Raw genomic sequence first — 16,757 nt, 5'->3', positions numbered from 1 at the left:
TGGAGATGATTACCAAGGCAGCTGAACGTGTGGCTTGTGTTTCCTCCAGAGTTGGTGTTTGCAACCTTACGTAGACGGCTGTCTCTGTAAATATCCATGATTGCACTGAAAGACCAAGTTTTGAACTGTGGGAGCAATGCAAGTTGACTTGTGTTTTCTGTTGGATCTATAGCTGCAGCACTATATGCACTAAAGTGCAGCTAAATCCCTTATGGACGAAGCGCCACGGTGGCTCCTTTCTGAGGAGTGTTCCTAGAGGGACTTGTTCCATCAAAAGTGTATTTTGGGAGACTCTGAAAAGCCTGAGGACAACTGTGAGGCAGTAACACAAATAGGTGGTGAAACATGTCAGGTGGTTTATTTACTGCTCTGCTGCTGCTGCTGTTTAGGCTGATGTGGTTCAGGTGCTGTCAGGATCTAATTTTACAAAAGTATAGTTTGCTTCAGATATTATTTAACATGTGTTGAAAGTGTAATGCACCTTGTGTTACTGTCCCACCTGTTCCAGAAGGGCCAGAGACAGTGCTGCTTTACCTTTCAGTAGTGTATTCATGAAGCCTCTGTTCCGTGTCTGGTGATTAATTCAAATAAAATGCTTCTGTCCTGAGGTAGCATCTTGTTCTTCTGGTTTCTCTTCAACCGTGTTCTTAAAGGAGAGAGGTGGATGTAAGTTTTGTCCATTCTTTTGTACAGTTTCAGTTGCCCAGCTTGCAGTGCTGGTTTGTGAAATACTTTCCAAGGCATTAAACTTTAAAAATATATCTTAACTAATTTTACAACTTCTTACTAAGTGGTGAAGTGCTGAAACGCATCTAATTAGTTTTGCTGTTGAAAGGAATACCATGATTTAGGGCAGTATCTCTTAATTATATTTTAACAAAGTCTTGTGAAGAGGCAGAGCTAGTGGCAACAAAAGTGTGCAATTAAGACAGTGTATGTTGCCTGAAATGCGAGGTAATTGTCCAGGCAAGATCGCTGGAAAAGATTCAGAGACTGTAGTTGCAAATACTCTCTCTAGGTGTTTGGCATATGGAGCAGAGAGGGGAACTTCTCAGGAGTGTATTCATTATACGGTACAGACCAGTGTGCAGTTAGCCTCAGAGTTGAATGTTTTGTTCTGCAAACTTTCATGGCCTCATCTGGTTTGTGGTTTTTTTTATCTTCCCCTTCTTACAGGCTCTTAGTCCGGTGTAAAGCTGATGGGTGGGAGCAAAGGTAAAGAATGATGTAATGCAGCAGCAGCCAGAAAGCATCTTTTGTTTGAATTGTGAAATGGCTACTCCATAGTCATCTCCCGATGAATCAGATGTGAGGGGCTGCTTTGTGGAATGAACCCTTTGTAACGGCACATCAACTGGAAGCAGGAGGAGACATTCAGTTGAAGAGCTCTTTCTGAAAATGGGTTTAACTTTTCTTTTGCCAGTCACTACCAGCATGACCTCATACACTTCTAGTACAATGGTGTGGCTAAGCCTTTGAGTACACAGCCATTACATCATCGCAGCAAATTAGAGAGGGAGGTGGTGAAAGAGGCCTTATTGTTGTCATGGCCGATGAGATGATCAGGACTCAACTCATTGTCGCCGAGAAGTTGGTGGCTTTGCTGGAGAGCGGTACAGAAAAATTGCTGCTGATTGATAGCCGCCCCTTTGTGGAATACAATACGTCCCACATCTTGGATGCCATCAACATCAACTGCTCCAAGCTTATGAAGCGGAGGCTGCAGCAGGACAAAGTTTTGATTACAGAGCTCATTCAGCATTCAGCAAAACACAAGGTAGGGGTCATTTTGCTGTTATTCCTTGTATATGTTTAAAAGAATGCCTGGAAAGCAACTTGTAATAATTTTCCCTTAGGTATTTTGTTTTAAAAAAACAAAATTGGGGGACTGAGTTTTGCTGAGCTCTTACCTGATTTAAGAGGCTATTGGTTACTACTGAGTTTATCTTTGGGTTTCTTTGTAGCCTGCTCTCTCCTAAGTGACAGAGTAATGGGGAGGGATTTAGAAATTACTCAGAAAGAATGCTCTCAGGGTTCTTGTATGTCTTGCAAAGCACAGTCCCTTAAATGTGTGTAACTAAGGCAGGAAACATTCTCATTCTAAACTTTGAAGAATTCTTTGGGGTCCGAGGTGGTGGGGATTGCTTAGCAAGTGGTCGTACAGTTTACAAAGAAACTGTAGCTCTGTCAATCCTGGCTCCTACTTGCTGTTTAAAATACTTTTCGTGTGAGTAGTTTGATGGGGTTTTGGTGGTTTTTTGGTGGTTTTGTTTTGTTTTTTTGTTTTTGTTGTTGTTTTGGGGTTTTTTTTTTGTTTTTTGGGGGGGTTGGGGTTTTTTTGTTGTTTTTAAATAGTGTTACTAGTGAAAAGAAAATAGCTAAGCTGTTTAAACTCAATGTGTATCTCTGTGTGTTTTGTTTTTGTATCCATTGGTATTTGTTTCAAATGTTTTGGTTACAAAAGTAATCTATTACATTCTTGCTTCCACATGTTAAAAACTGAAGACTTTTATTATTATTATTACTATCTAAAGCATATTTTATACATAAAGTTGTATAGATGGCTAAAATGTGTGTGGTTTTAGGCAGTTTAAGGTCTCTTTACTGTGTATACACAAAAAACCCAGAAGCAGAAACTGAGGTAGGGCCTTCTTTTAAAAACCTTAGTTTTTAAACAAACCAACCAACCTAGATGAACGTAAAGCATTTTACAAGTGATATACAGTTACCCAGTGGTAGAAATCTACAGAATATGTTTCAACTTGGAGCAAATAATCAATTTACAAACTCTCAAAGGATTTAAATCTGATCAGGCATATTAAGTATAAAATAAAAACTGGTTTGCATACAGCTATGTAAGAAATCTACATATCTGAACTGCTGCATGGCAGATATGTGGGAACCCTGATGCAGGTGATAATGTGGTGTTTTTAGTCATCTTCCTCCTTTCTATCTTATTCTGAATTGCTTGTGTTTCAGATTGAAATTGATTGCAAGCAGGAAGTGGTGGTGTATGACCAAAGCTCTAAAGATGTGACCTCTCTCTCATCTGACTGCTTTCTTACTGTACTCCTGGGCAAACTGGAGAAGAATTTCAGCTCTGTGTATCTGCTTTCAGGTATGATGTACCAAAAAACCCCAAAATACTTGAATAAGGAGAAGAAAGGAAATGCTATCGTTATAGCTGACGTGAACACAATTTTGCAACAGTGATGGTATAAACTTCAGTTATAGCATAGCTTTTTCTGTAGTTCTTTATGCATATAGAGACACTCATAATACATATAATGCTTAGAAATTGCATCTTACAGGGGACATATTACACCATTAGTGCTGTGTAAATGAAAATTGATCAATACAGGGTTTTTTAGATGCATGTGTCTGCTATTTTAGGGACAAAAATAGTAAAAGAAATGTGCTTCCCCGGTCTTGTAAGTATTGTACGTGCTAGGAGGAAAATATCTTCCTTGCTGAATTGGTAATTACTGCAATAAGAACAAGAAAAATGATCTCCCAGAGTTATGGAGTTTATTTGATATGACTTTTTAAACTTCAGTTCCTTAAGCGGTAGTACTCTTATTTAGGTCTTCTCCCTCATCTCCACCTTCTTTTTTTTTTTTTTTTTTTTAAATCCTAGGTCAAAGCATCCATAGAAATTCAAGTCCTTACAATAGAGGATTTGTTGGTGGTGGTAACGTGTGCTTGTGGTGTTATTTCTGTGATGGAACAGTAGACCCAGTGTTCACAAGAAGGAACAAGGAGGGGCATCCAGGGATGAAAGAAGAGGGGATGACAAATACAAGTAGGAAATCTGTTGCAGTGACTCGATCAGTGATCTAATGAAGTGTATATATAGTCTCTGAAAAGTTAAAACTACAGTCAGAGACTGAATAATGATGAGGAAAAGAGAAAGAACTCCAGAGAGATGCTTCCTCTTAGCAAGAAGGTTTCACTGAGGTTTGTAGTGACTTCAAATGAAAGTGATAGGGAAGTGCTTGTGTTACTGAGAGAACTTTTCTGAAACTATTTCGAAAGTGAGGACAGAGAAGATGAATAATTTCTGCACTTGGACAGGTGCATTTGGTGCTCATGTGAGCTGTACTTACAGAAAACTAAGTAAGGTTTTGCTTTGTCTATGTTTGGTGCTTCAGTTTTCTTTGCTCTCTTGGTAAGAATTACACCTGTGGGTTGTGGACTACAATATTAGATTAAGTAACTCTTTTTCCATGTGAGCCACCAAGTAAATGTGTGGTGTCTAGGCACAGTAAATGCTTAATGTAAGAGCACTGAAATATGTAGTTAATATTCCCTTAAATTTAAAACTGTTATTTAAAAAATAGGCCAGCCTAGAAGCAGTTCATGCCTCTTAAGAAATCCTTTTATTGTTTGAATACCCAGCTCTGCTCATCTGTCCTGAGATTTTTTTTTTTAATAACCAGAAGCGTATTACAGCTCCATGCAGCAATACAGACGGTTCACAACTTAATTTCCATGGTGGAAAGAGACACAGCTATCTAATGACTAAGAATTAGACCTCATGGCAGGGAGGAGTTGAGGGGGGGATCCTTAATAAGGTCAAACAAAGGAGAGTATCACAAAACTTCCCTTCCTTCTACTGTCCTTCTATAGATTAGTTGTGTGAGACATAGCTTTGATCTTCTTTTTCCTCTGCTGGACCCCATGAAGGAGGTGGTCAGAGTGTCTCCATCCTCAGACTTGCCTGTGGCTCCTGTAGGAATGGACAGTACCAGGAAGGGAGTGTTCCCCAGCTCCTCAGTGCCTAGTGTGGGCAAACACCAGTTGTGTGTATCTTAATGTCACTATGAGAAATTGCTTTGTTTTGTTTTGTTTTTTTTATTTCTAGCATGTGGTGGTTGTCTGTTCAAGCTGAAAATGCAACTTAAACCACATGCAAGATACTAGTGCACATTAGCTAGCTGAGGTGAACTTAGCCACATGCAGCTGGTAGGGACGAGTTTGGGTGCTGGAGAGATAGGGAATCTCATGTGCTAAAACCCTCCTTATAGAAAGCAGGGTTTTTATTTTAGCATGTCAAATGCATTTCTCTTAGCAAAGATTAGATTTGAGATTTCATCTTATTTTTGGTTAAATAGTTAATGATGAGGATATTTATGAATGCAGAAACAACTGATGGCTTTAAAACCAGTGGTAGAGGAGTATAAGAACAAAAGGGAAATGTAAGGAAAGTGTTCACTACTGATCTATTGCAGGTAAGTGCTTATTTCAGGAAATATACCTGACTAAGAATAATCAGTAGTAAAGTAATTAACGTCAACTCTACTCCTTCAGCTCTCTAGCGTTTCCTCCTCTTATAATGAGTTTGGTCTGATTTTAGTCCTTAAAAAAGAAAATACCTTTCACAGTCCTGTTGTTTTCTTACATCTATTAAAAAGCTAGCTACTTACAAACAAACACACTCAAGAAACCTTTTGGGATGTGGGGTGAAGGAGGAGGTGCTAGATTCAGTCTTACAGAAAGTTCCTTGGAGGTTATTGATACATGGCTCTAGGAAACGAGATAAAATGTGTTGTCTCAGCAAGCTGATGACGAACTCTCATAAACATTTATGGCCCATAATGAGAGTAGGGGTCAGTGCACTGTGTAAAAAGAAGAACCTTTGGACTTGAGTTTTCCCTATGCCACTTAATCTGGTTTATTTAAAATAGTGACCTTAAATAAACATTTTGGGGTAGGAAAATATTTTTTGTTGGGATAGAATAAGGAGCAATTAACAAATATCTGAAATTCCTGCATCTGTTCTTCCTGCCTCCCCCCATTACTGAGCACTCAGTGAGGTGGTTTTTTATTTAGATTGTACATAAAGGTATGCTCTACCCTGGAGGTTGTTTTTCATTGAAGTAACTAATGTAAAGACCTCAGAGGAACCCTTACCAATTAGTTTAAGCTCTTGATCTAACCTCATAAAAATATTTATAATCTGGTGGGGAATGTTCTCAGGAATTTAAATATTTGTTTCGGTTCTTAATTTTTAACAGTGCCCAAAATACTGAAATGCGGGTGCTGAAGGCTTAACCCCACTCCCTTCATTGCATCTACTCTGCAGAGTTCAGTAAGATTTAAACACAGGGATGTGACTTGATTCCTTCTCTTCCCATATTTTGAGAACTGGATTTACTTTTATGGAGTCCTTTTCCTAGTTACAGTATTTTTATGATGTTTCTGCTTGCTCTGTAGAAACAGTTAAGAGAGACTACTGATTCTGGCTTGATGAATTAGCATTATTAAGGCAGTAAACGCCAAGAACCTTGCTTAAATTCTATTCCACGACGCCAATGGAAATAATTCCTGTTTTACTTGCTCTTCCCTACTTCTCTTAATCTGGCTTACTGCTACTCGTGCAAGCACCGATGTCTTCGTGATGCTTTCAAATGTTGCCTGTGATGAAGGTGAAGCACAGCTTTTTATTTTGTGGGGTTTTTTAATTTTTATTTTTTGTACAGAAGACTCATGCTAAACAGAAGCATTTCTGAAAAAACAGAAATGCCTACCGTTCTGTATTTCCAACCTGAAATTAAAAGTTGTAATAGCCTAACACAGAAACACTGTACAGCTCTGAACTGAAACCAAAAGCAAGAATTCTTGTACTCGGGTGGATGTGGAGCAATGGTAAATGTCCAAGAAGGACTAGCTATACTTTGCAGTACTGTAATGCAGGATCATATAAACAGTTTCACTGAACTCTCTAAGAATTTTTTTGTGCTGCAAGACAAGAGTGTATTTTGCCAGCAAACCATGAAGGACATATTTTTCTGTCAGTCACTGAATTGCCACTTAGACTTGATGTACTGCAGTATTCAATGCCACTGAGAACAACCAATATGGAAAACTTACATAATGTACCAGATTATGAAGTGTATGGGCAGAAGGGGAGTTAAATATACTGGAAGCCTTTTGTGAGCTTCTAGAATTGCCTGTACAGTTTTGCCCCCCCCCCCCCCCCCCCAGTGCCTATATGCTGAAGTGTAGATTTGTACATGACTGTATTCCACTGGAGCCATGCCTTTCATTAAATAGCATCCACCTGATCTCTAGATGTAATCAGGGTTGTGTATACTTAAATTTTGTCTGTAGAAAGCTTGCTTCACGGTTGGAGATGAAGCTGCCATTCTTTCAGTCAGATGACAGCTGTCTTGAAAAGGGGTCCATAAACTTCTATGTGCTACGTACTACACACCTTATCTGTATAATTCGGGGAATTACTAGTAGAGAATTACGGATTTTCTAAGTGCGCAGCCTGAAGCCCACATCTGACTTGCAGAACCACTGAGCACCGAGCCAGGGAGCTGTATGTCTCCCTCCCAAAACCATGGTTGGACTGTGGCTGGACGTGTAAAAAAGTGGTGTTGACAGGTAATCGAGGCCCAAGTGGTGAATTGCCTACTAATCTCTGCTGCCCTTGTACCTATGAAAAATGTCAGCAGTAACGTGATTTAATGGATTTTGCTTTCACGAGCCCTCTGATAAGCTTCTACAGAGCACAAAGCTACTGTGATAAGCAGAAAGACATAAATTACTGATTTTCTATTCAGTGATGAATGCAGGTGACATATGGAGTGGACAGTGAGTGAAGTCGTAAGCTGAGTGAGTATGTAAAGAAGCAGCAAATGGAGTGAGTTCAGTGAGATTGGGCAAAGGTCCTGGAAACAAAATAGTGAGTGATTAGCCAGGGACTGTTGCAAAAGGTATGTTTTTGCTGAAACTTCCCAAATCATTGTTTCCTCCTGACCTGTACCTCACCTAACAAAGTGTGTGTACAAAATCCAAGACTTGCATGGAGGATGCAAGGAGAAGGAGACACGTCAGGAACTCTTCTACGGTCTTGTTTATGCTGGCATTTTTCTTAAAAATATTTGAAATTGGAAGACCATTTAAAGGAATCCTAGTATAAAAATGCCACTATCTCTAGGGTACATTTACCATTGTATTGTCTCTACTTGCCTAAAGCAAAGCTGGACGGAAAAAAAGCCCAGTGCTCTCCCCCCGCTTTGTCACCAGAAGAACCATGCCTTGTGGCAGAGGAGCAGGAGATCTTAAGAATATTCTTTTATAGGTAGAGCTGGTCATTTCTGTCTCCTGAAGTGACCAGGGCTGCAAGACTGAGCTTTCTTCCCTGCTTCTGCAGTCCCATGCACCAAGCAGCAGGGTACCCAGTATGGACTGAAAGATGGCATGTGGTAGCTGTGGTTTGTGCTGTTAAATTCCTGTCTGACACCCTAACACCTTTTAACATTTGGATTTGGAGCTTAATTACTTTTGGTTGTGGTCCACTGAAGTTCTGAGTGTTCCGTGTAAGTAAGTCTTTGCAGAATGCATCGATTAGAAGAGCACACCTTCAAATGGTCATCATTGATTAAAATAATCAAGTTATCTGCAAGTTGAAATGATTATAGTGAGAATAAGCTGTTAAATATCCTGCCAGTGTTTGGAAAAGGAGGGATAGTTGCACAATGATGCTAGCTCTCCTGATACTCTGATGGGTTGGTGCCATGAGAAGCAAGTCTCTAAAGAAAGAAGTAAAAGTCTTGCAGAGGGAGTGCAGTATTCCCCAAGTGGTCCCATAACCCATGGTGTATGGGCAGTGTCGGTGGGGAGAAGACGAGAGTGAGAGGAGGAGCTTTGCTCTGAATTGTCCTGTTGAAAAGTCTCCCTCTCCATCAATTTTTAACGAGAGCGTAGGAAAACTAGTACCCTTGGCTACAGCCGGTCCTCTGCGAATATCCTCCCACCCTTTGTACTTAAAACGCAGTTTTGAGTGTTCATTTAGTGCCATGATTGTTTTAAGCACTTGAAGAATGGGAGTAGGGTTTATTACTTTCATATGTGTATCCACTTGCTGTCTTTTGAGAGAGAGCAAAGTTTCACTAGCATGGAGCTCTCATAACATTTCTCAAACCCAAGAATAACTTGTTAAGTTTGCTTTTGTTTTGGATACCTCTGCATGCTTGTGAAACTTAATTGACTGCAATTACAACGAGGGGTTTTTGTGTTTGTTTTGTTTTGTTTTTCTTTAAAGGCAGAAAGGGCAAGCGTGAGTGTCCAATATGCTCTCTTTACTTATTGTTACTCTGACTTTTCTATATGCCACTTGGGTGGGAGAGGGGGCTTGACCCCATTCTCGCCCCCTCCGATCCTTGTTTGCTTAACCTGCCTATTAACCTTGTCTTACCAAAGGCAGAAACCCTCCAGGGCAAAGAACTTCCCTTGCTACTGTGCTTGTAAAACACCTGGCATAACGGGGCCACTTTCTGAACGCCGCCGTAATAAAAACACCCCTAGCTTTCCCAAAGCATGAAACCTTGAATCCGGTGGAAGGACTCCCCGTGGCTGATGAGAGGGGACGGGAATGGGAGGGCGGGCGCGGGGATGGCAGCGCCTGACGGGGCTCTCCAGCCTCCGCTTATGTAATGGAAAATGGCAAGCGTCCCTGCGGAGCGGAGCTGGAATGCGTGAATTGTAATGGCCTGTGGAGGTCTGCAGCTCGTTTAAACAGAGTGGAAACATTGTAGATTCATAAAACTTTTAAGTCAGAAAGTTTACAACTTTCCTTCCTTGCAGCAAGGGAAAAAATCTATACTGCAGCTTTTAGGTAAACGTTTTAATGTTCGATGGGAATGTGACTGTGAAAGTGCGGTTAAGTCACAGCATTAAGAGCCTCTGATCTGATTGGAGGCAAAGTAAACGTTAAAGTTAGGGGTTTGTACATTTTGTCTTTGCTGTAGTGCTGTTTAAATTTGATTATTATTTTTTTTAGCATAGTTTTCAGTAATGTTACATTATGTGCCTGGCACTAATCAGTATTTACAGTAACAAATTCTAAATTGCTATTAGGAGAAGAGGGGAAAAAAAAAAAAGCTAAACATGAATGTACTCCCCTGCATACTTTTGGTGAAAACAGAAGTTTGGTAAGGCTTACTTAAAATTACAAGGTCTAAATATTATGTTGTAGAGGCAGTTGCAAAGTTTGCTGCTTTTTTATTCTTCTTTTCCTTTAAAAAGGATACCAATATAATATTTATTAGTATATGGTTATATAAAATTTATGAATATTTAGTGCCATTAATGAAGATGCAAATTCTGGATTTAATGAAGGTGGTGGAATCTTCTGCCAAATCCACAAGCTTCAAAGTCTCCTCCTTGCAATCCTTTCCTAGTACATGCATGTAGTCTTTGGTTTTTGACTCATCACTTGGGTCTTAGACCTTTTCCACTCCCTGCTTTAAAATAATTGTGTTTGGTGCTGAGTTAACACCAATGAACTGGCAGGCAATTAGGTCTTGTGGGAGAAGGAGGGAAGTTGCTTCTAGTCTGTTTTCAAGAATTCATTGAAGAAAGCTAATTTCTCCTTTGGCCTTTTCTGAATGGTCAGAATCCAAAGGAGGGGAAAAAAAGGAGAAGCATCTGATTTGAATGGCACTTAACAGAAATGCCAAAGTTTGCTCTCTTACCTGCGTGCATTGTCCTTGGGCTTTTCCAGCAGACTCCATGACCTGTGAAAACCAGACACATTCACTGTCTCTTACTTCTCCATCAGGAGCACAATACGGGATCTTTCTGTGCATCCCATGTGAAGCACACAGAGCTGCAGGGCCAGCTGGATCTGCGGGGATGTTGTATAAAACACTTCATAGGCTTTTCTTAGCCTGAAGTTTTAGGGAAGCCAAGCTCATAGGAGTTGCCATGTTGTCTGTGTCACTGCTGTCACTCACAAAAGATGTTTAAGCTTGTTGGTCAGCTTCAATAAGGTTTGACAAAAGGAGTAATTAAATAAAAAAAAAAAAATGGAAGTTCTTGTAAGCCCTATGGAAATGAGCACCGGTACAGTGCTCAAATTAATGTCTCCTCCTGAAAAGTGGTTTTGGGTTGAGCTGTGCTGGTTGTGGATTTGCTGGTGTGACCAAGCAGCAGTGCCACGTGGGCACTAGCAATGCAAGAATGGCCCTTGGGAGCTCAGGCTGCAGTAGGAGGATCCACCATGAGATGGGCATCGGTGGCAGGTGGATTCTTCAGTTTCTGCAGCCCCTCAAATTACTTGGTTGAAAAACATGTTTGCTTAGTGAGAACGTGGAAGGCTGCTCTTCTAGTCTTTAGGATTGGTCTCTGTTAGTTGGAGAAGGTGGCCGGGACCCTTGTCTCAGTTATCAACCTCTTCTCTAGCTGAATCTCTTCTCTTCTCCCCTCCTCCTCGGCTTTGCTGCCAGGCTCTGGGTGTGAAAGGCAGTTGTTCTCTTTTGATCTTTAGCTGACAGGCTTATAGGAAACACATGAAGTGATGTGAAGACCTATTTTCTCATCTTTCTTTCATTCCAAGTTATGTTTCATGGCTGCCTTTACAAAGAATAAGTAAGAAATCCTTCCAGAACAAATGTAGTGTAAGCTTGTTGGTTACATTCGCTACTGTTAGGATTTGAATGTGTTCTCCTTTTTGTATGTACGTTACGTACGTGCCTGGACAGTTATATAGAAAAAGCAAGTGATACATAATGGGAAGGTCCCCTATTTTCATGTTTCCCTTTCACTGCAGAGTTATGGGCAGGTCAGCTGTTGCACTTCAGTTTCACACCCAACCTTAATCCCCCTTCTCTCTGAAGTGCAGTCAGGTCTCTGTTCCTTTCTGCACTTTTGTCGGTATGGACTTGCCTGATTAGCAAGAGCAGCTATCTCTATATGGATAAGGATAGAACTACTGCTGCAGATCTCTGCAAACACTTGAGGATGGAAAGGAATTACAGAATTGGCTGTTTCAACAGTAATTTTAAAAGCAGCTTTGAAAAGATACTAGGATTGCCTCATGATGGATTTTTCTGTATGCTAGAAATACATGCAAGTTGAGACATAGGATGTATGTATGAGGGAACATCTGTGCTATATTCAACATGCATGCAAAGGAAAGACTTACTAAATAGGTGTGGATGAGGGAGATGCCACTGAAGCAGGCCTGTTTTGGCTAACGTAACCATTGGTAATTACAACCAGCCAACAGCCCGGTTACTGTAGTATGTCGTGTAAGCAGTGGTGAGCTGCTCAAGGTGAACTTTGAAAGCTGGTGGGAGGAGAAAATGGCATTGTCCTCTCTTTCCAGCACTCTGCAGAAAAGGGAAGGTTTTCTTCTTTCTCCCCCCTTCGGGGGAGGGGGAGGACAGGAGAGCAAAGCGGATACTGGGCTGATGGATGGGGGAAGCGTGCAGGCTAGATGCAGATGTTGATCTGCTCAATAACAGATGAAATTTCACTGGACCAGCCACGATACCCTAAAGCTGAAGCTGAGTAACCTGTGTTTGTGTGAGGGAGATGTGTGTTGATGTGAATGAAGAACACCACTTGCATTTTGAAAACTGGATTTTTAGTAGATTGATGTTTCTGCTTAACTTACCTGGCATGGGGAAGAGCAAAACTGTCTCACAAGTACTTGGCCTTCTGTAAGCAGAAGAGGAAAATGCTTTTAGTTTTTAGTTCAGAATTATTATGTTTCCTGTGAAATTGTCTTGTCTAATTTTGATTGGTTACATCTCTTTGAGCGGCTTGACCCATTTGAAGGACATATAAAGACAGGAAGGAGGAAGAGAAACCAACATAACATGGAATGAACATAGGAAACATCTACCATTTTCCCCCCAGTTTTATGTCCTATTATGGTGTCATTTAACTGGAATGGTTTTACTGAGTATTAGGCAAAACCAGGAAAATGTTGTCTGCGCTTCACAACTCTGTATTAAGTGTTCAAATCAAGACCTTAGGGCTCAACTGGCCTTTCACTGGCAAATCTCCATGGTGGTTTACAGAGCTACTGTACTTGCCACTACGGCATGGCAACAGGCAGCACTGTGGAATGCTCCTGGTCTGTTTCCATATAACATAACAGAGACGAGCTGATGTAAATGCTTGTGGTTCCCAGTAGTTATTCCTCTGTATTAATTTAGGATTTGTTTCTGATGGCAGTTAAACGAAGTAGTCATAAGGATCTGGATGGATTCCATTCCCTTAATAAAAAGGTAGCTGTTCCCAAATCAATAACATTTCTCTGGCTATCATTTGTTGCCACCTGATCCCATCTTCTCTCCCTGTCCTCTTCCTGCTGCTGGCAAAGTGAGCTGGGAGTTTTATTTATATGAGGATTTATGTAGTGAATCTGTAAGAAAGAATAACTTCTACTGTGGAATTTTGCTGAAACTTTTTCATCCCTTCTGGGTTTGGCCCTATTTTGTTTCCTGAGTTGGCTGAGAAGGGAGCTGAAACTTCTGATACCAAGATTCCTTTAACAATCATATTTTTACGATCATAATCGTAGTTAGGAAACGGTAGTGTCTTGATCAAAGGGAAGTCTGTAGTCACCACTTTGCAGAGCCATAGCAACAGGGTAATTGAGTAGGTTACCGGATCTTGCCAAATTTCTGCTAATGGATGTGGAGGCTTGTAAGCAAGAAACGCAGGCTGTACTGTAAAGACCTAGGAGGTGTTGGGTTGTCTGCCACACACACAAGGCCTTAGGCTGCAAAACCGCTGGCAGCTTTTGGCACCTTAACATGGTTTCGTAGAAACTCTTGTGTGAATCGCAGCCACAAGAAGTGAACAGAACAAGTCAGCACTGGAATGCGGCACGGTACTGCTGTTTGTTAAATGTGCTGCAGCCAGGGGATGCTTGCCACTCTGTTAAAGCTGAAATCATATCACTGGCCTGTTCATTTTAACAAGCTACCTAAGCAAGAGCCGAGTTACCTTGGGGCAGTTACAGAACTTTGCAGTCTTCTGATGGATCATCTAAAATTAGAGCAGAATTTAATTAATTGATTTTTTTGTTTCAGAAACATAAGGGACAACCAGCTGAACATCACAATTTACCACTGCTACTTTGATATCTTCTGCTTTCATTCTGGAAAATATATTGGATTATAAAGTCTGAAATAACTTCTGTCTCATATTGCTTTAATTTGCTCCCATTATGATGGAAGTCGTCAAAGATTTTTTTCCTTCAAACTTAGGTAGGGCCTATTACTCACATAAGACAAAGTTAAGAGTACTGTTAGCTACTTGCTACCAGCCAAAGGATACGATGACTTGCATACGTGCAGTCATGACAGAAGCAACTGCCTATTTAAAACTGAAGGAGATGCATTATCCTGCTTGACCATCAAGGTTTTCAGATGTAATTCAAGTATTGCTTGAGTGGTGATGCAAGAGTCTTCAATTTAATTCATTGATATCAGAAAACGTAGAGTGAAAAACTTCAAAAGCCTCCTGGGGGGGGAGGATCTTTTTAAACACAAGCAAAATTTTATAGATATATGTATGACGCATAAAAGTTACTCTGTTTCCTCTGTCCATAACATTCAAATAGACAAGAAGTGGTTTCATCCTGTTGAATGTCAAGAGAGCTGTTTCAGCTCAGCTTCACCAACAAGAATATAGAAAACCTGTATGGTTCATAAGCTATTTGGGAGAGAATATTTTGGAGTTATTTCTCAGTCATCTATTTCCAGGCCCCAGTTACATGTTAATGACTTGTAGGGTTTTTTTTTCCCCACAGTTTCCACATGCTCTTGTGATTGATTTATTATTTGCAGAGGCTGGAGTAGTGGTGGGAGAAAGAGTGTTATTTAGAAACTAGCTCCAGAAGAAAAGTGTATTTTCTCTTATTAAAACAAACCGCACAGGGCTGCCAATAGCCCTATTCCAGCTGAGGTAGGTAAGGAGATTTAAAGATGAAATTTCCCTTGATGCAAAGGTCATCCCCAAAGTATGGAATCTGAAACTAAACCAGTCCCATCTTTCTCTTAAGGCTCAGTTTTCTATTCTGCGTTCCCACCTGTACACTAAATTTGTTTTCTAAATGTTTAAAGTTTGTTTTTTGAGGACAGTCTGCTTCATTTACAGCAGAATTGTACAGGTATTTTTGAGTGCTTAAAGCACTTTTCTCATAAGAGGCTCCTCATGTAGACTGTACATAGACTTCAGCTTTGGGGACTCATAGGGGCCATAATCTGTGTTATAAAACCAACGCATGTGAAATACATACCTTTTTATTCTACACATCTTTAGGTGGTGTTATTCTTTTTTAATATATCTATATATATATTTTTTAAAAAGATATATTTTTTAAGTCAATGCAAGCAAATAGCGATGGGTGCATTTCCTTAGAACAGAAGTTAGTCTCATAATGACACGACAGCTCAGTGATCGTACACGTGGATACTGTTGTTCCAGACCTCTAATAGTATGTTTCTTGCACTAGAAGAAATCTGTAGTTTAGCAGGATGCATACAAGAGTGTGTTTTGTTGGTATGGGTTTTGTTTGTGCTTTTTTTAAAGCAATTTTTCAACATACACTGATCTAGAACGTGTTTTTCCTGGTGTGAGTGCCATAAATCAAAGACAGATTTGTTGAAAAGCTACTAACTTTTTGCAATGGTTATAGAAGATGGCAGGGAAGATAGATTAATATTTGAAACAAGTCACTGATTGCATGCTATTTTAAGTCAGTTCACTACTGATACTAATACTAGGTTCAAATATATTCAAAGGAAAGAAGACCTCACTTGGGAGTATGTGTAAAGATAGGTAATATAATGTCAGAGGTATCTGATTTGAGTTTTGTGGTTGCAATTCATGTAAAGATACTGAAGCAACATGTTACTAGGAAAGCGTGAGTAGAAAGAAGTAACATGACTTTGAAGGGATTAATTTCCCAGAGGAAGTGTTGAAGCATCTAATCTTGAGTCACTTCAAGTTTGCCTTGACAGAGCCCTAGAATAAAAGTAAAATTAAAAAATTACTCCTTACACTTATAATGACAGAGAGTGGGTTCCATATCCCAAAATCTCAGTTTTTTTGCATATTAGCTTCTTGCTTAATTTCTTGTTGGAGTGTTCATACAGAAGCGAGAACAATCCGTAGATAATTGGGAACATCGTTTTTTTGTTGTTGTTGAACTTTACCCATGTAGTCTCTTACAAAGAAAGCACAGATGTAAAATCTTTTCTTTGCTTGTGCTGCTTCTTTGTAAGGAAGAAGAGTCATGTCTCTATTTCCAGCTGAGTCAGAGAGAGGCTCCAGAAAGCAGCCAACAAGCTTCCCAAGAAATAAAGAATGAGCAAATGAAACCAAAGACCTACATTTTATTTTTCCCAACCTCTCGAGGAACTTCTGAGTGCCATATCTTACATTAAATTTAATCTGAGAGGCATATAATGTCTATAAATTCAAGGATTGCTTCCTGTAACAGAGGGGAAAACATTATGCCATACAGAAGAAAATTTAGCAAGTGTGTGAGAGAATTATTTTGCAAACTCCTTCTGTCATTCAGTTCATACATTGAACAAGCAGCATCTGTGCTCCTGAACAGGGAGGTTGTAAAGTAAGGAGGAGGAAACCCAGCTAATAGGAATAGAAAAAGTCAGAGCCGAACCTCTACTGTGTCGCTAGCGTGGGTCATTCAGTTTAGGGGTATGGCTCTGTGATGAGCAGATGGCCTTAGCTTAGCATGCCCCCTGGCCATCCCATACAGTCCAACCTCACCCTCATATTCTCATGATGAGCATTGTCATGGTTGTCTAAAATCACTTGGCTAACAAAATAGACAAGTGATTTGATTTTTTATTTTTTTTGTAAGTCAGGAGACTGAACAGGAATTGCTGTTCATAAAACTTTTGTTCTGAAATCTGCTTGCTGGCTTTTTTGTTTGGCAGATAAAATGGGCTGTTACACACATGGCTATTACCTTG

At 40.1% G+C, this 16,757-nt stretch overlaps 1 protein-coding gene across 14 annotated transcripts in view; it reads left to right on the top strand.

Annotated features, from left to right (window-relative positions):
* The window catches only part of DUSP16 (dual specificity phosphatase 16), a 71,122-nt gene that overhangs the window by 35,695 nt on the left and 18,670 nt on the right, over positions 1–16,757 (top strand). For 9 of the 14 annotated variants that reach the window (XM_072876799.1, XM_072876724.1, XM_072876734.1 and 6 more), the window contains exons 3-4: positions 1,177–1,777; positions 2,980–3,118. In XM_072876799.1, the coding sequence (XP_072732900.1) occupies positions 1,547–1,777; positions 2,980–3,118 (370 nt within the window). In that variant the 5' untranslated portion in view covers positions 1,177–1,546. The remainder of the gene's footprint in view (positions 1–1,176; positions 1,778–2,979; positions 3,119–16,757) is intronic. The other 5 variants (XM_072876816.1, XM_072876771.1, XM_072876742.1 and 2 more) reach the window with 1 other exon arrangement.

This window comes from Ciconia boyciana, chromosome 1 (assembly GCF_034638445.1).
Source record: "Ciconia boyciana chromosome 1, ASM3463844v1, whole genome shotgun sequence".
NCBI lineage: Eukaryota > Metazoa > Chordata > Aves > Ciconiiformes > Ciconiidae > Ciconia > Ciconia boyciana.
Note: the sequence above shows the minus strand (reverse complement) of the source record. Positions and strands in the feature narration are given on the sequence as shown.